At 40.5% G+C, this 22,995-nt stretch overlaps 1 protein-coding gene across 1 annotated transcript; it reads right to left on the bottom strand.

The window, feature by feature from the left end:
• Positions 1-8,903: 8,903 nt before the first annotated feature.
• ZC3H12B (zinc finger CCCH-type containing 12B) lies at positions 8,904-21,090 on the bottom strand. Its single transcript, XM_046673304.1, has 5 exons — positions 20,480-21,090; positions 14,216-14,355; positions 12,255-12,489; positions 11,493-11,599; positions 8,904-10,324 (listed from the first exon to the last, which is right to left on the bottom strand). Exons 1-5 carry the CDS (start codon positions 21,088-21,090, stop codon positions 8,904-8,906), a joined length of 2,514 nt encoding a protein of 837 aa, XP_046529260.1.
• Positions 21,091-22,995: the final 1,905 nt, after the last annotated feature.

The following is a 22,995-nucleotide window of genomic DNA, read 5'->3' on the forward strand; positions in this document are numbered from 1 at the left end:
ACAGGGCTTTGAGTAGGAGCTGGGTCCTGAGGCCCCTTGGGCCCACTGCCCCTGATTGTTTCCACCACCAGACCCCACTCATACCTTCTTCGATTCATTCTATTTTCCCTCCCCTGAGCTATAGTATGGGGCTGGGTCACTCTGAAGCATCAGGCCCCAAAAGATAGGTGTTGGTGGCCATAGAGCCCAACAGCATCAGAGGAATCTGCTCAGAACCTCCCTGACAGCAGGAAGACGCAGGCCTTCCTGATGCTACCCAGCAGGCTTCTGGCTCATTTCCTGCCTGCCCTTGCTGGACACCGAACAGTAGTTGAAAGCCAGAGAGAGAGAAACCTTTCTTTGTCACTTATCCACTCCTTTGCCCTAGAAAAGATACAGACTTCCCTGTGGTGGACATTGGAGCCAGAGAAATGTCTTAGGGACTGACCCAGAGCTCTTCTATGGTCATCCAATTCTCTCAGACACTCCGAGTGCCTACCCTGTATCAGCCCTGAGCTGCCAAGAGACAGGGATGAATAAACCATGTTCTTACCCCCAGAGCCCTCTGCCTGGGGAGAGAGGACAAAGTCATCAATTGTGATAACCTGATGCCTCTGCTAAGTGCCTTAAGGGAGCTCTGGTGTACCACAAGTTCTGTTTTTGTCAGAGATATTTCCAGGGTGGTGTTTGACTGAGGTCAAGTCTAGCTACAGTATTCCCCATCCCCACTCTGGCAAGAGGGATAGCTGGGTGAGTGGGCATCTCTGTGGGGCCACATTTGGGCCCAGACAAGGGGAAGCAAGAGACAGAACCAGGCATCATTACAGCCACAAAACTGGCCCACGAAGTGGCAGAGCCAAGGAATGAAAGAAAAGTGAGGGCTTATGCTATGAAAGTGCCAAGGAGGAATTTAGTGGAAATGTTATGCCAGAGCCCAAAAGTTTTAACAAGTTGCGACCCCTACGGAGTCCCCAACACCTCATAAAGGATATCCTGAATATCTTTGTGGGTATGAGTATATAATCATTTTTCTAGAGCTAATCCACAGAGCTAATCAGATTACCAAAGGGATCCATAAGCCCAGTAGGCCAACAGGGTTAAGATTTCCTCCCCTGTGTGGACCCAAGCATTAGGCGTGGGCAGAGCAGTCTCCTACATGGGTTAATGCAAAATCAATTTCCCTCCAATTCTTCCCTCCTGCCACAATAGCATATGCTAACTTTTTTAGCATCCTGGAATATCAGGGCTGAATGAGCCCTCAAAGAGCATCTAGGGGCCACATCTAGTCAAGGGATTTGCAAACATGTACTCTAGGATGTAGCTCAGCACCTGCTCTGTGGGGAGATGGGTGCTGCAAGCTCTTGGTTCTCCACCACCTCTTTAGAACAGCCTGGATTTTATTTATTGTGTATGTATTCATATCCTATGTAGATTTTTTTTTCAAAATGGGTTTTGCTGCTAAAAAAGCTTGGAAATCAAAGTTCTAGTCTAGCCCCCTCATTTTATGCCTTGAGACACTAAGGCAGACAAAAAGGGGAGGGATTTGCCCAAAGGCACAGAACAAGTTAATAGTTTGGTGTAGATCCACATTTCTTGCAACATCAGTATCACCTGGGTACTTGTTAGAAATGCAACTTATTGAATCCAGGCCTTAATTAGAAAGGTTGAAGGTGGGCAGCAATCTGATTTTACAAGCTCTTCAGGTGATTCTGATGCACACTAAAGTTTAAGATGCACTGGTATGGAGAAAAAACTACCCAAAGACGTAGGTTCCAGACAAGTTCCCTCATTTAATGGGAGCAACCTTTGGTCAAATCATGCTACAGTTTCTTAATTTACAGAAGGGGGATAATATTTGCCTGGCAGGCTTGTTATAAGGATCAAAAAAGATAATAGATGTGAAAAGTGCTCTCTAAAACTTATCACGCTTTGTATGTGTGAGTGGTATGGATTCATGCTAGGGTTGGTGGGCCTTGAACTCAGGACTCTGGTCTCCACGTATCCTAGGACAAAGTGCTTTCCCTTGGCCCTCAAAGACTGACCTAATGATGAGCAGGCTGAGCTCATTTCTAGTCCAGGTCCAAGGAGAGTAAGAGCCAAGGGTCCTTGTTGGCTGGAGTCCTCTTGAAACCTGGGATTTATGAGACCAGGTCCCTGGGAAGGGCTGCTTCAAATGGTGGGAGCAAGCGTGGTGGTTGGGGGGTGAGGGAGGCAGGTGGGGGAGGATCGGCCAGGAAGCAACCTTAGCCCAGTGCCCTTGGACCTTTTCCTTCTGACTAGAGATCAGAGACTGATTAGAAAAAGTCTTGGAACTGCACGCATTTAACTGGGGGACAGGATTGAGGGTCAAGGGAAGGGAGCATAGATTATACGGTTATTCAAGAACAGTAATTAAAAGTCACTCTTTCTGATAGGAGATAATTCATTGGTGATGAAGAACATGATTTCTGTCCCTATGGAACTCCCTGTTTTGTACGGGAGTCTGCATGCAAACATAATTATAACAGAGTGACAAGTGCTAAGACAGAGGTATTGTTCAAGATACCTGGAAGACTCCCTAGGGGCAAGGACTAATAATGTCTGGACAAGCAGGTGGGACCGCTTAATGCAGCAGTGAATCTCTAAAGGCAAGAGTTTACTAGTCAGAACAAGGAGAAGAAGGAAGGTAAAAGTCTGGAGGGGATAAAAAAGAGTATGGCATGTTGGGGCACCAGTGAAGTGTCCAGGATAATTAGAACTTGGGTTGTGTGAAGAACATGGTAGGTCCTGAGGCCAGAGAGGTAAGCTAAAGAGGGATATGGTCAGACTAGCTGATTTTCCACCTATCATTAGGGAGAAGCATTGGACATTCAATTATCCTCTCTTGGAATTCTAACTATTCCTATCACTCCCCCTAACCTCATGCTGCCACTCTCCTCCAACGAAGTCTTAATTTATTTAAGTGTGCTTTATTTCCTCACTAGAGTGCAAGTTCCAGAAGACAGAAACTCTTTCCTCCTTTTCTGTCCCTCGCTAGCCAAATACAGGCCAGGCCCCTAGTTGGTACTCAGTAAGAACTTGATGCCAGCCCTGGTGATCTAGTGGTTAAGATTTGGTGCTCTCACCACCATGGCCCAGGTCCGTTTACCAATCAGGGAGCCACACCACCTGTCTGTTGATTGTCATACTGTGGTGGGTGTGTGTTGCTGTGATGCTGAAAGCTATATCACTGATACTTCAAATGCCGGCAGGGAGACCCATGGTGGACAGGTTTTAGTGGAGCTTCCAGATTAAGACAGACTAGGAAGACCTGGCCACCCACTTATGAAAAAATTGGCCATGAAAACTCTGAATAGCAGCAGAGCACTGTCTGATATAGTGCCAGAAGGGGAGAGAATGGCACAAAAATACCAGGCAGGGTTCTGCTCTGCTGTATACAGGGTCTCCAGGTGTTGGAATTGACTTGAGGACACTAACAACAACAACAAAGAACTTGATACATATATGCCTGAGAAATGTGGGAGGCAGGAAGAGTAAAGAGACAGAAGAAGAAAAGGGTGGGGAGAGATGAGCACTCTTAGTTCCAAGAAGGATGATAAAAGAAAAAAAGATATTTTCAGAGTAGCACCTTCCAAATAGCCCCTTCCAAAGGCTCTTAGGCTGGGCTCTCCTGTGGCCATTGTGGCTGTCTCAGCCTTTATATGAGACTGGCTTGTGGAGGGGGGGTTGGGGGGGGTGAGTAGGAGGTCCCAGAGAGGCCTGAGGGAAGAGCAGACACCACTGTGATAAAGGGCTCACAGTGGCCTGGGAGCAATGAGGCCTGGGATTCCAGTCTCGGGGACTCCCTGTTCAGCCTTGGTCAAATCTCTTCAGTTCTTGGAACCTCAGTTCCCACACCTAAAACCTGATGGAGTTGATGCAGCTGAGCATTTCCTAAGTGACTTCTCTGTGAAGTGTAGGGTGCCAGGCCACTTCTAGTTCTGATATTCTGGCTAAGGCCCAGCAGATGATGTCTCTGTGGCCCTGAAGCTATTCAGGGGAGAAATTATAGATTGTTTACACAAAGAAGCCCGGGCCCTGAACCCTCCACTTGGTTCTGAACCACCAGTAGAGGCCCAGCCAAGCCCAGCCCTGTGAGAAACAGCAGTTGACTAGTATTTAGAGCTGTGTTAGTACAGATATGTGTCGCCTAATGACGTTTTGGTCAACGACGGACAACATATGCAACAGTGGTCCCATAAGATTAATACCATATAGCCTAGGTGTATAGTAGGCTATACCATCTAGGTTTGTGTAAGTGTACTCTTTGATGTTTGCACAATGACAAAATCACCTAACAAGACATTTTTCAGAATGTATCCCTATTGTTAAGTGACGTATGACTATATACAAAAATAAGAAGGCATATGCTTACTGTGATAAAATTCAGATGAACTCATTTGGAGAGATCGCTCCCTTTATAGCTTATCTCAAGATGCAAGTCCCAAGGAAGGTAGTTGAATCTTTTAGGAGCGAAGTAGGGTGTGTATATATGTAGATGTGGTATGGCTTTGGTTGTTGATGTTCTTAAAGAAACAGAGCCATTAGTGGTTAGTAGACAAATAGTTTATACAATAAATAAATTTAGTTACAGTTCATTGTTGCCGATGATACAGCATCATGATTATAGGTAAAACAAATTAAAACCTCATGAAGTAGTCATAGCACATTCATGCTAGTGAAAACATATTGCAAAGCACTGCACGTGCATCATAGGGCCAGACAAAACTGGGGACAGGATATATTTTCACTTACCTCTGTTTGGCTTTGTGTATTTTGTCATTGAGACTTACATTATATTTGGGTCAAACAAAAAACCCAAAGAGGTTTTATAAAAGTTTACAACCATTAAACAATATTGTTTAATCCCACAAATGGATAAAGCAAACTACTATAGCTCAATGATACACAAAACAGGATTAAAAATAGTCAATCTGCCTATGTATATAGCTAGCTACAACATGATAGATATTGAATATGCTGAGTCTTTCCAAAAGCATCGACAACTTTAGACAAGCAGCTTCCTGAAATATACTGGTTTGGTTTCCATTGAAAACTAACTGTAGTGCCATTTCAGTTGAAGACTATGCACTCCTCAGTGTCAGACATAAAGAGAAGCAAACTAGGGGAAGGCAGAGAAGGGTTAGGAGGAGACCGGAGAAGTGCTCTTTGCACAGTTTGACATTACTTTCCCTGTGTAGCTCCAGACCTGGTTCGCAGAATAAAACAAAGTGTATTGAAATTCTTGGCCCACAAAAAGGGTGTTTGTACAAAGTCTCATACTTAGAGCAGAGATTAACTGTCACTGAGTGCCTCTTCAAATGAACTCTTCTATGTTAGAAGAAAACTCAGTGCCAAAGGTTAATGGATATCAATGTTTGAATTACTGTATAAATATAATTTATTCTAAAGTAGAAAAAATGGGTTTTAGAAGTATTCTCCTGGAAACTACCAGAGAGGGGAGGGGAGAGAATATACACATATTCAACATATATATATATATACACACACACACACGTGTGTGTGTGTGTATGTGTTTCATTATTTAGAAGAAGAAAAGTTTTATAGGCCATTTCCATAAGGCCTCCGTCATTCTCCCTTCTATACCTTGCACCTTGAGAGAGAGTGCAATGGCTGTATGTTACCTTTGAAAAGTCTCCTTTTCCTTTTAGCTGTCTTACAGAAACAGTGCCCTTGATTGACCATGCCACTCCAGAGTCACACTTCTTTAGGTCAAAATAAAAACAACAACAAAATCACAACAAGAAAGAAATCATAAAATCTAAGGCCTGAAAAGGCATAGACTTGCTATGAGTTCAAAAACTCAGTGAAAGAATTAAAATTACAAAGCATCTCCTATAAAAGATAATGCTTCTTGAAAACCACACAAAACACTGTGCAGTAATCCCTGCTGAGTGCTTGGAGGTAAGCATACTGAAGGACTCACCCTTAACCCCAGGAAAGGAAGCTTGCTTTTATTATCAAGGGAGCCCAGTGAGTCCCAATGCTTCTTTGTATTTGCTGTTTTATAATTACAGACAAAATGGAAAAGTCAAAAAATGTGCAGACCTCAATATAAAGAAGATGTTTCTCTAATAACTTTACTAAGAACCAAGCTGGATTTAAGCATTCATAATTGTACAGCTCCATTTGTAGATTCTTGCAGATGATTCACTAACATTGACACTTTTTACACAAAATACCTTTTGCAAGGACATATTAAATTTAATAGGCTAAAGAGAACTTATGTAATATAATGCTTGAAACTGTACACATAATAGCTGTGCACATAGTAATAAAAAGGCCTTGAAAAATTGTCTATAAACTACTACTGCCCTTTGGAAATAAAAGCTCCTTCATGACCCCCGGGCTACTTCCTTGTGACACACAGTGCCACAAACATCATGGTGAAAAGAATGTACCAAACCTAGTTTCAGATGAGTTTTGTACATTTGTTTCTATACAATCGGGGAAAAAAGGAGATACAATTTGTATCAACAAAAGGTCATTTCTGGTTATTTGAGGCATTGCTCCTAGCTGCTTTGTTTCATATACATTTTATGAGAAGAGAGGAATGACAATGGTTACAGGAAATAAGAAATACATACACTGCCTTAAAAATTATTTCCTGTATTGAGAGGAACTTAGAATTTTTTTAATACTAAACATGAACATGTTCAAGATGAATTGCAGTTGACAAGATTAATCTTGTGCTTCTCTGTAAATTGTACAGCTACTGGATACTGTGGTGCCATTGATGACTTTGATAGGAGGTATGAACTAACTGGCACAAAGGCAGAGTCATCTAAGATTGTCAAATACCCTGATTTAGACATGGGACAAATTTAGAAGATCCAAGAAGTTGAAGGTATGAAATGGCATTTGTGTGAAATGGCAAGCACTTCAGTGGCAACTGTCACTCTCTATGGTCACTGGTAGAAAATACTTTTACACCTCAGTATGTTGCGGGATGGAAAAATCATAGGGTAGGAGATAAATGTGAAGCTATGGTTAACTAGAGAAAAACATTAATTGAGATGCAGTTTTTATCAATTAAGACAGAGACAGAAAGCCAGAAAAGCAGCATGCAAGCCATTATCAAACTGCCAGAAACAACCCTGACTACAGCCTCGCATTGGGAGTGTTTCACAGTAAGAAACATTTATAGGTAGTGTCACACCTTCTTATGAAGAAACAAAAGGCCAAGACCAGGCCTTCTCAACTTTCATGAAAAACTACCATAGAAATTAGCAAGTTCTAGCTCAAGAAATAGTGAGCTGGTCATGGTTCAAAATGTTGAAATATACAATGGGCTCAAAAAGGGGGTTTATTTAGTGCAGCTTAAAAAGAACCAAAAACAATAAATGCCTCTTCTGGAGGCATCTAGCTACAAAGGTTCCCACCCTGAGCAAGATACAAGTTGAACAAATGGCTCTGCTCAACCCAAAGTCCTGCCATCTTTAGTAATGCATTATCCAAGGGCAAGTGCACCCTCTTTGCATGGATTTGAAGTGCATAACTAAGCCAGCTATTAGCGAAGATGTAACATCCCCTTTTGGAAGCTGCATTCCCTTTTGGAGGATGCCTTTTCCATATAGAAAATCCCCTTGTTTTGTTTCCTAAAAATATTCTGCTGCACCAATGATCGACCTTATTGCCCAAAGGGTGGATTGCAAGACAAAGTGGATTGCATGGCTATGCCCTGTCCTGCATTACGTTTCATCCTGTGATGTTGAATACTGCGTAGGTCAGAAGTCCAAAGAGCATCCATTAGACCCTCCTTGAGTGCAGCTTTTGTGTTCATCATTTAATGCTTCATGAGTTTGGCCATCTCTATTGGGATAAGGGAAACCAACTGTGGTAGTAAATCCCCTGGTCCTGGTCAAATACTTCTGCGCTAATCTAGCACACAGCTACTATGCCTGGAACTTGAGCTTATCCATCAGCTTCTCTGCGGAAGAAGGCTGCAATCTTATCCCTAACTTGCTGAGGTGAAGAGAGTGAAAAGCTAAGAACTGTCAATAAATCTTGACAAGTAAAAAGTGCAAGGGACATAGAGCTAGCTTGCTGTGGTGACTAAGAAAGCAATATTCAAATATTGGCATGTAATTTCACTTTCAAAACTAGTTGAAATTATGAAATGTGACATAAATCATCCAGTCAGATTTGTGATCTATACAGCTGTAGACTAAGGACTGTGCTGAGACCATCTTCTTATCACCACCATATAAAAGATTATACAGAGATACACATCTTGACTAAATACATACAGTCATACATGCAATATAACTGCTAATAATAGGTTTAAAATGTAGCTCTAGAAGCTTCGATGTGACCCTATAGCTTGGTTAACAAAGATATTGAATGGTCAGATATCCATGCAATAAAGTGTGCATTTACTTTTAAATAGCTTTAAATATTCCTATTAAAAATCTTAAAAGGTTAATTCAACATATGATCCGATCTTGATGCTCTTGCTCTCTAAATTAGATGTATCATTCTTACTCTGTAATATAGAATGTGTGACTAAGAAAACACTGGTAATGGAAGCCCTGGGGTTTCTTGCATTTAGGCCTCTCCCCCTGGGTTTTGTCCTCCATTACCTGCACAGTGCCGTGCAAAAGGGCATGGAACTTGGAGTCAGAGGACTTGGATAAGAGTCCTGACTTGGTCCTTTGCTAGCGGTGTGACCTTGGCAAGTCACTTAATTTCACTGAGCTTCAATTTCCTTGTCTATAAAACAAGACATTAGTAAGACTTACCTCACAGGGTTGTTATGCACTTCAATGACATAAATACTCCGTAACTTGTAAAGCGCGACACAAAATTATTAGTTACTATTATCATAGTATTAGTGCATTATTAGTATTAATATTTATATTTATAGGAATAAGTTCTATGTTACGTCAACGTGCAGCCCTAAGCTTAGAAACAATCAAGGCTGCCAGTTGCTGGGCATCTGCTGTATGGGGATTCTTCTCCATTACTGCAAGGACGATGTTTGAAGGGAAAATATTGCAGAGGTTCTTGTAGGTCTGATACTGGTGCTCTGGGATCATATGCTCCCTGGAATCATTGCACATTCCAACCCAAGGATTCCTCCAAAGCTGCTCCATTTTTTCAGGCATGCTCCGTACCATGACTGGCTCATAGCATGGTTGCATGAGGCTGTTACTCAAGGGATAGGAGTGGTAGCCATAAGAGTCAGTTGCACAGGGCAGTGGGTCCCAGCTGGCATGTTGTTCCCGGCAAAGAGGAGGTCGTCTTTGTCTCATGGGGTTGCTCTCATACAGGCGAGAGTCAGAAATGCTGTCCATCCGAGTCATCACCAGGGCACGTCCTGGCTGTGGGGTTGCCCCAGGGTGGATAGTGGGAGGCATGGGGTAGTCTCCAGGACAGCTGGAGCGTGTCCCAGTTGCTGGGTGCTGGGCATGCAGAACTAAATGGGGAACTGACTGCTTGTTGGGGGCTTGCTTAGAATCCTCTGGGCCATAGCTCTGCACTCTTGTTAAGGCTTCATGGTAACCATGAGGAAAAGGCTGAAGACGGTTCTGAGATGCTGAGCGATGCAGCTTCAAACTGCCTTCAGGATGGGTATCAGCTACAGGCAAGTATAGGTTGTTGTAAGAGGAATAGTTGTCATTTCTGGTATGGCTCATATGACTGTCAGAACACAGGTTGGGATTCCGGGCATACACCCCCCGGTCTGCTTCAGTCATGTAGTACTCTCGATTATGCATGCTGTTGATATTCAGTTTGGAGAAGTCGCCTAACATTGAATAATAGCTGTGGTCCCCCAAGGACTCAAACTTTGGGTATTGCTCAGCATAGTTAATAGAGGTCCCATGGCTGTTGGTAACCAGGATGGGGGGATACTGCATGCTGGGCATGTGCTCTAACGAAGCCTTCTGGTGGGGGAAATGAGAAGATCCTGGCACTGGGCTGCTGGCTGAACGGGTATTGAGTGCACCTACTGCATGGCTTTTGGGGGGTGGGATTGTGGGGACACTTAGGGCGGTCACAAGTGAGGGGACAGAGCTGGCCTCAGGCTTACGGGCAATGGACAGCCATTCCTCAGGCTCCACAGCCACGGACCGAATGCTGGGATCTGATTGGCGCTTGGGGGCCACACGTTTGACTTCTGAGGTTATCTCACCTTTGGCACTAGACAGCCCTGTGCCACACTTGGCTAAGGTGCCTTCGCTCATGGTTTTCACTGTGGACAGTTTGGCACTGATGCGGAGCTCATCAGCCACCGAACGCTGGGGTTGGTTGGCCCGCTCCGGATGGTAGTATTTGCACTTGTGGCCGTAGGTACATTTTTTGCCTGAAAAATAATGCCTTGGGGTAAGACTCTCTCTCATAGTGGTGCAACTCTGTGCCAGAAACTGTTGTATCTGGTCACTCAGGTTATAATTTTACCATTTGGGGTTAAAGGCAGAAAATTAACTGTCCATAAAGATGAGAGACAGACAACACCAAGGAGGCATCACACACTGTGAGGGGAGAGGAAGGAAGTGGAAAGCTGGGGAGGAAACTGCAGTGTGAAAACTAAGAGCTGAACAGCTGAACAGCTTTCATTTCCTGAAATTCACAACTTTGCCTAGGCATAACCTGAATATTAAGGCAGTGTAGAGCAGCAGCAGGCAGTATGATGCGAGTGCAAAGAGCACAGGCTTGGAGGCCAGTCAGACCTGAGTTTCAATTCCAGCTGTGCCACTTACTAGCTGTGTGACTTTGGTAAGTGACTTTACTTTCTGAGCCTCATTTTCCTCTTCTGTAAACAAGGTTCATAATCATGCTTATATTATAGGGTCATTGTGAAGATTAAATGAAGATAATGAACATGAAAACACTCTATGATTTAAGTAAATGTTAATCAAACAAAAAACAAGACGTGTGATAAATGATTATCCAAAAAGAGTGAACATCCAAACTAGCCTCAGACCAGGCAGCCCACGTTGCACTGTTAGGCTCACAAACTTTATATCAGACAGACTTGTGTAAGATCATGAATGTACTCTAGAAAACTATATTTTAAAAAAGCAAATAAAAATGAAGTTTGGAAGCAAACTGGAAAGTACAGATGGGAAGAAAAGGGTATTATTAGTTAGAGGGCGCAGTCACCTGCCTGAGAGACACGTCCTTCTTGGGGCCAAATCCAATTTGGCCTTGCCCTTTCTGCTTCTGTGGACCCACGTGGACATTTCTCTGCCCCCAGCAACACTGCTCAGGATGGAGGCAGCTAGCACACATGCACCATTTTAACAAGTGACAACTAATCTTCCCTTCAATTCTAGTTACCTTCTCCTCATGCAGTTTCTAGAATGTTTCTTTAAACAATTAACTGAGAATACAGGAAGACACAGACTAACTCACAGAAAGTGAACAAGCTAGGATTTTCCATTTGAAAGATAAATTTTGAAGAGAAAAGTATTCATAGAGTCCTTATGTTTCCCTTAATACAGAACTCAGTTCTGCACATAGGTACTCACCATAAGGGCATGGTTGTTTCTTGTGCTCAGGAACAATGGGTCTCTTTCTTAAGAAATTTTCAAGGCTTGGGCCATGGCGCCCTAAAGGATCATCTGGAGGCATAAATCTAAAAGCAAGCAAGCAAGAGATAAATGCTTTCCCTTCTGTCCCTACTATCCCTTATCAGGAGTTCAGACCTTCATTACCTCTTGCTTATACTGTTGTCACAGCTTTTTAATTGCCCTTCCTGCCTCAAGTCTATCTTTTGCTAAGCCAGCAGTCCTTCCCTCTGTTCCCAGTTGATAGCAAGAAAAGGATAATTGCTCCTGTGTGTCATTTTTCCATGGACTATATGTTCCAGTCATACTGGCATGCCTGCTGGTTCCCCCAATATGCAACCCACTTTCACATCTTTATAGCTTTATTCATGATGTCCCCTTTACCTCTAATGCCCAACAACTCCCTTTCCTCTGTCTCTAAACTTCATCTCAAATGTCATCTCCTCTGTGAAGCTTTTCCCTATCCTTTTTCATCAACAAAGCAATTTAAGAAATTCTAACCACAGCACTTATCACAACACATTGTGGTTGTCTCTTTCCACCACACTTTGAGCCTCTTAAGACTAAGTCTTGTCTCTTACTCAGCCTTTTGTCCCTATGGAAACTAGCATAATGCACAGTACACAGTAAGTGTTCAGTAGATGTTTATTGAAATGAAATGAAATCTGTTCCTAGTGGTAACTTGGATTTAGGCTATTTAGAGCCTATTGGAAAGAAACGTACTTGTCATTCACAAAAGAATACATCAGCAACCGCTCCTCTATAAACTTCTTCCATTCTGGCTTTTCTACTTGAAGGTCCCGGTAGTTATCATTGGAGACAATGATGCCATCAGAATCAAAAGCCAGTTTGACTATGAACCGGTCATCATAGCAGACGACTCTCCTGCCCTGAACCCTTCTGGATGGCGTGAAGACAAGAATCTTTTCCTTCTCCAGTTTACGTAGGATATCTTGATCTGTTGAAATATGAATTATATGCCACAGAGTAGAGATCATCTTTGGAAATTAACAGCTCTACCTCCATATTACAAATACAAAAGTCGGTACTAGATGAATATATTATTTGCCCTTAGAGAGAAAGTAGCCTCTATTCTTGGCTATGGTAGTAATTTGGATTGTCACTTTTGGCAAGTCAACTTCCCCTTTGAACTTCAGTTTTCTTTTTGATAAAATGAAGGAACAGGATTCAATAACATCTAAGTTTTTAAAACTACCATGAAGAGTGAGAAATAACACTGATATACTAGTATTCTTTTTTTTTTTTTTTGAGGAAGATTAGCCCTGAGCTAACTGTTGCCAATCCTCCTCTTTTTGCTCAGGAAGACTGGCCCTGAGCTAACATCTATGCCCACTTCCTCTACTTTATATGTGGGACGTCTACCACAGCATGGCGTGCAAAGCGGCGCCATGTCCACACCCGGGATCTGAACCAGCGAACCCCGGGCCACTAAAGTGGAACGTGTGCACTTAACCACTGCACCACCTGGCCGGCCCCTATACTAGCTTTCTTGATGCTTGTTTTGCCCTTTGGCTGAAGCACCAGCTTTTGACTGCTGAAGAAAACAGGGCAGTGTGCTGAGGATGTGTCTGCCAGGAGGAGAGTAAAGCATCACTCCTAGGGACTTACATTTTTGCCCTCTGCCTGATGGAAGGCCACAACTAAGAGAAAACATCAAGCTGTAGCATGTGAGTATTGACGTCCTTTTTTTGGCTTCTTACTTGCTGAGGAAAGAAAGCTTACAGGCTGGGTTTGAGCAAGGCCAGGATCCACTCTCAGACTGAGGCTGAGGGCCTGTTCAGCAGCTAGCAGACAGCTCCATGGCACAGCTCTGACAGCCATTCACTGGACTTTCTCATTTGGCACATCAGGCAACAGCTGATACTCAGAGGACTGGGTCTATATGCTCTCCAATGCTGTAAAGAGCTAGCTTCACATACTGTTGTAAGTGAATGTAGTGATCCTACTGCCATTAGGGCCACATCATGACTTTTGTGGACCTTAGGCACTTTTGCCTTCATGGGCCCCTTCTTCCATAAAGAAATATTTAAAATTCACTTTACAACTGCATTGGTATAAAGACAAATAATCTAGTTAGATATATTATTACACATTGTTATTTTATTCAATTTTTCCTTCTGATGTTAAAAGAAAATAATAAAATTAAAACATTTCCATGGGACCCTAAAAGTTTTATAGGCCCTAGGCACTGGTCCTACTGTGCCTCATGGATAACTTGGCTCTGACTGCCATGGGACATTGCTTTCTCTCTACTCTGCCTCCTAATTTGCAAATCCCACAATAACTTCTATGGTACAGAATGAGATCCACTGTCTACCATGGTTTCTTTAGTCATTTGGAAAACTTAGTCACATTCATAACCAGATTCATCCCACTTTAGTCTGAAGTCTATGCTCAAATAAGAAAGCACTCCTAATTTTCAATTGTTTGCTTTATTCTTTGCCAAAGTGAAGTTGCCTGTATTTAACTGCCATAGGCCACAACACAATGATGGTATTATTTGGGTAAGGAAAAACATGCTTAAAAATATACTTAATATAAAATATTTTAAGTATACTTAATAAACTTAGAAAAATATATAAATTGGGCCCATCAACCTCTACCAAAACTATCTTGCTAGCTTTGCCTCTGGATGAGAAAAAACATCTTATTTGAAATAGTACCTGTAATTGGTGCATCAGGGCGGGATTGCTCCTTTCTCCATGCAGGCACAAATACAGTAATATCTTTATGGCCTTTATCTAAAAACCAATCCACAGCAAGTTGTATTCCTCTACAGGAGAACTCTTCTTTATTCCCATGGCTTTAGAAAGATAAAGAATGAGAGGATAGAGGGTTGACAACAGGTAGCAAAGAATTACTCCAAACAGGGTTTTTCTTTGTACCAAGACATTAACAACAGACGTGCTAATTTTGATGGTGCCAAAAATATATTTTTAAAAATAGCAAATCAAATTCTTTTTTATTCAATCACTACAAATATTGCCATTATTATTACACCTTCATTCAAGGCCACAGATGATTAATAACAGCTCCCAACTTATAGCAGCCCTGGTGGCTATTTCCTATCACTACTTCCATTTTCTCTCTTCTCTTTCTGTTTCCACCACCACTTTCTTTTCAAAGATTCAGATATTCACAATAGATGAAAAAAGAAGAGGTGCCACCAGAGGTCTAGATAAAGTTTATATGGAGGATTAGTTCGAGATGAGTCTTAAGCTCTTATATTAAGCTTAAAAAATAACAGTAACAGCAAGAAAGACACACATAAATGCTGACTGAAAATACTTATCACATTTAACTAAATATAGCACACCAACAAAAATCACATTCTTGAAAATTTTAAGATGTGGGAAATGATCACAATATAATGCTAAAAGAGAAAAAGGATATAAACTATATACAATGCAAACTGAATTTTGTAGAAGAAAGTCTATGTGTAAGGTTAGAAAAATACGAGAAAACAGATACATCAAAATATTAATAAAAATTCTTCTATGTGAGAGGGTTATAAATGACTTATTTTCTTTCTTTAATTCAAAAATTTCCCCCCAAAAATGAGTATTCTTTTTATAATTAGAACATGATGTTTTTACAGAAGACGTTTTTAGAGAAGATGTTCTATCACAATTAATTGTAGGAATAAACATTGTAAAAACTTAAAAAACCAAACAAAATTCATTTGATTGGAAATTGGAAGAGGGAAAATTAGCAGATGAATTGGGGGAAAATATATTGATTGTCATCATCTTTTTTTTTTTAAGATTTTATTTCATTTTATTCATTTATTTATTTATTTTGAGGAAGATTAGCCCTGAGCTAACTGCCGCCAATCCTCTTATTTTTGCTGAGGGAGGCTGGCCCTGAGCTAACATCTGTGCCCATCTTCCTCTACTTTATATTTGGGATGCCTACCACAGCATGGCTTGTCAAGCGGTACCATGTTGGTACCTGGGATCCGAACCAGTGAATACCGGGCTGCTGAAGCGGAACGTGCACAGTTAACCGCTGTGCCATTGGGCCAGCTCCTTAAAGATTTTATTTTTCCTTCTTCTACCCATAGCCCCCAAGTGAATAGCTGTTATTCTCATCATCTTAAAAACTCACAAAAGATGTACTAGATTTGTGCGTAGTTTGGTCGTGAAAATTCTGTTCTCTTAGCATGGAATCTGGTGCTCTGACACATGTATAAGCCACACTAAATTACAGTTAATTAAACAGCTTGGATGGTAAAAGAACTTGGCATACATGTATCAATTCTATTACAATAAACTGGATATTGCCTGTCAAACAAGACTGATCAAAAGAGAACCATTTTGCTAGAAGGTTAATTAAGACAATGTGATAGGGGCTCTCTTTTTACATTCCTCACTTTCTCATTGGTACTCATTCACTCAACCATAAGAGAAATTAGCTCCAATTATATTATTTCTTTTGGGTGAATTTATACACAATCTCAGGGGCCCCATTAATACCTGCACCGCAAGACTTCCCAGTGTCTTATCACTTTTGAGGCACATGACAAAAATTTATTAGATGCCTTTATTAACATTTCCAAACACATGTTAATCATGTTCAAAAGTTTCCAGTGAGTACCATAAAGCAATTTTACTACTCTAATAAAAGTCAAAGCACTTAAGAAAAAAAAGAAAGGAAAATATATTTAATTGCCAATATACTCCAAGGTAGCCTTAGAGACAGCTACCACTGATTGCTTCTAAAAAGTTGAACAATGGGTAAATTGGGCAAGTCCATGGCTGGTAAAGGATTAAAATTAGATGACCTCAGCATAAAATAGGTGGGAGGAGATGACCAGCTGTAACTTTTCCCACTGCTATAGTGCTGGTAAGTATAAAATGAACTCAGGAAAATCATCAGAATTGTCATTAGAGGGGGAATTTGGAGGAAGGAGAAGGGATTTCATTTCATTTGGTTCTGTGGTGCTATAAAGTGTGTCCTCCCTAACACAGTTTAAGACTAGAAATAAATATAAGAGTAACATTTACATCGGATACCCTAATTTTATATTGTATACTGGCAAATTCATTGTTTAAAAATATTTTTCATCATTATAAAAGTAATATATACTTATAGTATAAAATGTGGAAAATACACAAAATATAAAGAAAAAACGCTGCACAATAGGGTTTAATACCACCCAGAGATAAACACTGTTAATATTTTGATGCATCTGTATCCTGATATCGATTTTTTAGCATACCGAGAATTATCACGTTAAGAAAAACTGTTAAATACATATAGCATTCCAGTGAAAATATATTAAAATCATGCCATTGGAGTGTTCCATGAAGTGCACCAAATGCCTAGTAGGAATCAGAATTCACATTCAACATTTATCAAGGTGGCAGTGAAGTCCTACGTAAGGGCCCGGAATGCAAAGTTTAGCTCTCAATAAATATTTAAGGAAAGAATAAATTTTTAAAAAGTGGAAAATAAAGCTTGGAAGATGACCTGTTTTAGCCCAAACCCACAAAATGTCCTTTTCCAATCTAAAAAATGCTAGGACCTAAGAGACTATCTAAAAAATCTAAAGCCTAGACTTGTACGTCATAGGATGTCTTGGTGACACCACAGCTCACTTTGTCCTGTAAACTGGCTCACATACATATTATGATCCAGGTTCCAAGCCAAATTCTACCTAGCAGATGGGTCACCGGCCTCTCCCTCTTCACTTTTTTTTTTTGCAGTGTTCAAATATTTGGGCTTCTCCCAGACTTAACAAGTAATATGGCAGCATTTACATTTTAAAGACTTAATTCCCCTGAAATAGATTTTTCCTCCCAAAGGAGACGGCTTTCAGAATGAACATACCCTTTAGGATCTTACCATATATCAGTATGTGAATCACAGGTACATCACTACTGCAAATGTTAAACAAATGCTGTTGATGACAAACAAAGCATCATGATTTCAATGCAGGCTCATTCAACATGCTGAGGAACAACAGATGTTAATATGTAGTTTGTCTAAGAAGTACCAATCTCATGACAAAGTTACAGCTAACCAATGGGGAAACAAACTGAATTTAGATTAAAGGAACTAACAAATTCATAGGCAGACCATGGCACTGAACTTTGACCGTGTGAAATGTGATTGCAGAATAAACGGGACTCATCAGTAACTTACCTAGTCAGACAAGGGAAGAGATGCTAACAAGGACACAGTTGGCAATTTAAAAAAATCACGTGGTCCACTACGCATTATTTTAATACGCTCCTAAAAATAAGGTTGAGTGCTGATTTTTTTTTGCTTTATTTAAATTGTGTGAGGTATCTTTAATTTAGTAAAGCAACTCCTACAAAAGACAAAATCCCATCTTCCTATTAGTATGACAGTTTGCTACTGGCATAGACTAGATATGTTGAAATGAATTACCTTGGTAATTAATCTCTTCATTATTTCTTACAAAGTAAAAGGGCCATAGAGTGTCCTTCGTAACTCAGCAACCCTTGAATAGAAGTCCAAAAACAAGGAAGATCTTATATCACCATGAAGTCAAAGTCCTCAAAGAAGTCCTGAGTTCTCATCTTCATCTCCCAAACACAACACCCTTATAGAAGGGTAGGCTTTGGGAAATAGGTCTAATCTAAGGTGTTTTGGGTAGTCTGGTCTGGTAAGTGATTGAGTTTGGCAGATGCCATATCTCTTCCCCTCAAGAATCACTCTGGTATACAGTATAGTATACTATTAAGAGGGGAGCAGAGTTACTTTCGGTCCTTTGAACATAAAAATCGCTCTCTCCTTTTCACTGGCCCACTGCATCATTCTGATTACTGTAGTATTGTGTACAGGTCATTTAACTTTCTTGTTACTGTACTTCTAGTTTCCCCTCATTAAAACAGGAGAGATGCCTCGCCTGCTTTACTCACTTTGTGATGATGCTGTCATGATTTAAAAGATTTGAAAAAGGAAATCTGAAAATATATTTTCTGTTACTAGGAAGGATGTCAAATATTCTTAATAACAGTAATAGATACATACTATTGCATGATATTGTCGAAGGAGCATTGGAGTCAGATTCAAGTTTTAATACAAGCTTTGCCATTTATTATTTGTGTAACCTTGGGCAGTTACTCTATCTCTCTGAACCTGTCTCCTCACATGCAAAAATGAACCTAATTAGTCCATTCTTGTAGATTTTTTAGTGAGGATTAAATCACATTGTGCAAAAGCATCTGGCACAGAATAGAGATTTATACAGAATAGAGATTTATAAATGTTAGTTTCATTTCATCCATTTGAAGCCAGAATACAAGTTTAAGTCCTCACTTTGCTACTTACTAGCTATAAAAAGTAACCTCAAAGAAGTCATTTAACCTTGCTGAGCTCTAGTTTTCTCATCTGTAAAGTTGCTATAAAGATTAAATAGAATTTTATATTAAAATGTACCTCCAGATAGCCTGCAAGCAACTCCTGCATACAGCAATGGTATGGTTCATAAGACTTGCCCCTATCCCCGCTCCCTCATATCTCTGTGGGAGCATCAAATACTCTTCTGTGTGCTGTGGGGAAAACCAGAGAGGCATAAAACAAAGTCCCTGCCTTCAAAGACAATGGGGTAATCAAATGAAAGACATACTAGTCTAAAGCTTTGTACTTAGTTCTGATTGTGTACAGTCTAAGAATTCTAGTGAGTTCATCAAGCAGTGGTGGACTCAATAGGAAACAGGCTCCTGATCACTAGGAAGTTTTAAGCCAAAGCTGGATAATAACTCATTTGAAAAATAGAAGAAGGGATTCCTAAGGCTCTCTGACATGAGATAAAAAGTTATTTGAGAGAGTATGGAATAAAGTATAAAGGCACTGTTAGTTATGTATTACTTTTCTATTGCTACTGTAACAGATTACTGCACATTCAGTAACTTAAAATAACACCAATTTATTCCCTTATAGTTCAGGAGGTCAGAAGTCTAAAATCAAGGTGTTGGCAAGGCTGTGTTCTTTCTTCAGACTTCAGGGAAGAATTCGTCTCCTTGCCTTTTTCAGCTTCTGGAGGGTGACCACATTCCTTGGCTCATGGCCCCTTTCTTACATCACCCCAATCTCCTGTTTCTGTCATCACATCTCCTACTACTCATTCTGATCCTGCTGCCTCCCTCTCTCTTACAAAGACCCTTATGATTACATTGAGCCCATCTTGATAATCCAGGATAATCCATTTTAAGATCCTTATCTTAATCACATCTGCAAAGTTCCTTTTACCATGTAAGATAACATATTCACAGATCCTAGGAATCAAGATGTGTACATCTTTAGTGGGCTATTATTCAGCCTACCATAGGTACTGAAGCTCAGAGACAATCATTGGGATCAGAAAAGTCAGGATGGTGTTTGTGGAGGGTATGAATATAAGGAGGAGGTTACTCCTAAGTTGGGAAATTACATGAACACAAGTAAGGTGGATAAAAATCAGCATAATTTACATGGAGACTGTTAAAGAGACTGATGTAAATGCAGTAAGTGTGAGAGATGCAATCACATGGGAGGAGGGAAAGGTCAGATCACAAAGCCAGGCAAAGGGATCCAAATTTGGTAGAACGGCAATTGGGAGTTACTGCAAGTTCTCAAGTAAGCCCCAAGTAACATTATAAAGCCAGGATTTTCAGGATGATTGGCCTAGCCAAGTAGAAGTGGGAGAGGGGACGCCAAGAGGAGCAAAGGCTGAATGGTTATGTCTCCTCTGAGGCATCACTGATGTCTAAGCTGCTTTCAGAATACCCGAAAAGACTCTGGCAACAATTTCAAAGGAGACAGAAAAGTCTACAGCCAGATCATTTTAGCCTCTGTCTACCTAGAGGAGTACAAGCCACAGACAACAACGAAAGCCCTCTCAAAGTGCTTTGCAAAGACAATTTCTATGAGTTCAGGGCAGTTTTTAAAAAACAGAGAAAATATACCAGTCTTACCTCATTGCCACATTACTTCCATCAATGACAACTGGCCTCAAATTGTCACTGTTGTCTATTACATCTTCAAGAGACAGTTCAGGGCTTGCAATCTCTCTGGAGCTGGGCCCCCGAGGCACTAACAGACTCAAGTTGACCTGCCCTTCCGAATCACCTTTGTTCCCAAGTCTGACAAGCTCTGCCAATACATCATTAATAAGTGATTCTGGGCCGAGCTTGTTCAGCACTGATTGAATCTGTTCCTCTGCATAGCCCAGCTTTAGAGCAAAATCCATCTTGGCTTGGTATTCCTTTTCCAAGTCAAGCTTCCCATCCTGTAGAATGCTGCTCTGGGAGAAGCTTGGACGATCTAGGCAGGGTGATCTACAGAGCTGGCGGTGTGGCTTGGAGGGAATTTCCTTTTTCTTCAATTGAGCATCTCCAGGTTGGAAGCTGTTGTCATTGATGTTGACACTCTTAAGGCTCATCTGTTCAGGGTCACTCTCAGAACTTATCCACTCTTCAGAATCAGCACAGCCCTGCTCTGTGCTGTCCTCCTTAGGCTGCTGCTTCTCTTCCTTAGAAGCACTCTTCTCCATTTTTGGTGTCTCCACGGCAGCCGTGGCTGTCATCCCGTTCAGTGGGCAGTCTGAAATCGAATCAGCTCTTTTCCTTTTCAGCCTGCTTGGAATCCACGTACAGTGGCATTCTTTTGTGGTAAAACGTGGTGGTAGTGTTGGTGCAACAGTTTGCTTGTTTGGTTTGTTATGTTCAGATGTTACCAGTCCCTACAAATAGATACACATATCATAATTATGTTTATTAAAATTCTTGGGAAAGCATTTTAGAACACAGAGGTTTGTTCCTAAGAAACTACAGGTTGTCTGACATTTTATTTTTCTGACTAAAATCGTTGGACTCACCTTACATTAAAAATATAGAGAGTCTCTAATTCTCTAATAATTCTAGATATGAAAATTTCAGAGTTGGCAACAATGCTGTAATTCACACACACACACACAGAAGTTAACTGTTAAAATCACAGCTCAAGTTAACAGCTTAATGCAACAACTTTGAGAAAAAGAAGCATGGCATTTCAACAGGGTGCATGAATATATACATCCTTGAAAGGACTATCTCTCTTCCTTTCTGCCAGGTAAGTTTTCCAAATCCTACGCCAGGTCTTTTTTGCTAAAGCTGAACTCCACTCCTGAAGAGCACAACCTCTCCAGTACTACTCTTTACAAAATATCAGGGAACCCCATCTACTGGGGAGACAGGAAAACCATTAAAATTGCTTTCAAGCAATTGAAACAGGCTATAAGGGTAAACAAGTAGAGAACTGTGTGCTCCAGATAAGAGGTTTGTGCATACTCATGAATTGTATCTGCAGCCTCTTTTATTTATTGTAATTGGTAAATAAAAGGAGAAAATCAACTCAACTTGCATGAGAGACCAGAACATTTAAAAATATATTGATAACTCCTCACTTACTTCATCTGTGCCCACAGGTTTGAGTTCTAACCTGGCCAAAGTGTTTCCTTCAATTTGAGCCTCAGTTTCCTCATATGTAAAATGAGGACATTGATAGTTACCTCACAGGGTGAGGATTACATAAGATGAAGTAAGGAAAGTGCTTTGAAAAGTGAACAGAATATAGTAGGTTCTCAATATAGGTAAAGGGTTCAACAGATATCACCAGGTGTTCAGTTTAAAAAGAAAAAGACTGACAGCGAGGCAAGGCTATAGACCTGTGAGCACTGATAAACTCTTTAGATAGCAGCTGTGCTCACTAATGTAAAACCAGAGTGTCTATGTAATCAGTGTCCTAGGGTTTTCCACTTATATTTGAATACTATTTGTACAAACAAGAAGAAAAGCCAACAATAGCTATATCTAAGAATAATATGCATAACTGCATGCTCACTTTAAGAGAGCCATGTTTGAAAACATCGCATGCACACAGAACTGACATCTCAGAACTGATATTCAGGCAGCATGTAATGACTTCTTTAATGATGATCCTATCACTTATGATTTCAGAATTTTCCCTTAACGAATCAGCCAACAGACAGACATCCATTTCACTTTCACTTCTCCATTAATCTTTGTTATTTAAATTTTAAAGCCTATTTCCTTTATAAATTTCACATTTACTATCTGACTTACATTTTATTCTCTTCAAAATAATTTCTAGTGCACACAGGGCATTGAGATTGTCCTCCCTGCATGTATTCAAAGCTCCAAAGTCACTTAAAAACAACTTTTTATAAGACTAAATGTATATTTTATTGACACATCAGAGGTACCTGGAAAAGATAAATTTGACTACTCTTACCTTGTGGATCATAGAATGTTTTTCTCCTTCTCTACTATATGATATTTTTCTCTGTCCAAATTGACGTTGGTGTGAGCACTGTTACCATGTTTACGTAGATATACAATAGTAAATTTAAACTCAGGGAAAATCTCACTACATAGGAAACCCTCATTGAAATTGCTAGTTATTATTGTGAAAGTTTCCTATTCAATAAGCT

The sequence above is a fragment of the Equus quagga genome, chromosome 10 (assembly GCF_021613505.1).
Source record: "Equus quagga isolate Etosha38 chromosome 10, UCLA_HA_Equagga_1.0, whole genome shotgun sequence".
NCBI classification, from domain to species: domain Eukaryota; kingdom Metazoa; phylum Chordata; class Mammalia; order Perissodactyla; family Equidae; genus Equus; species Equus quagga.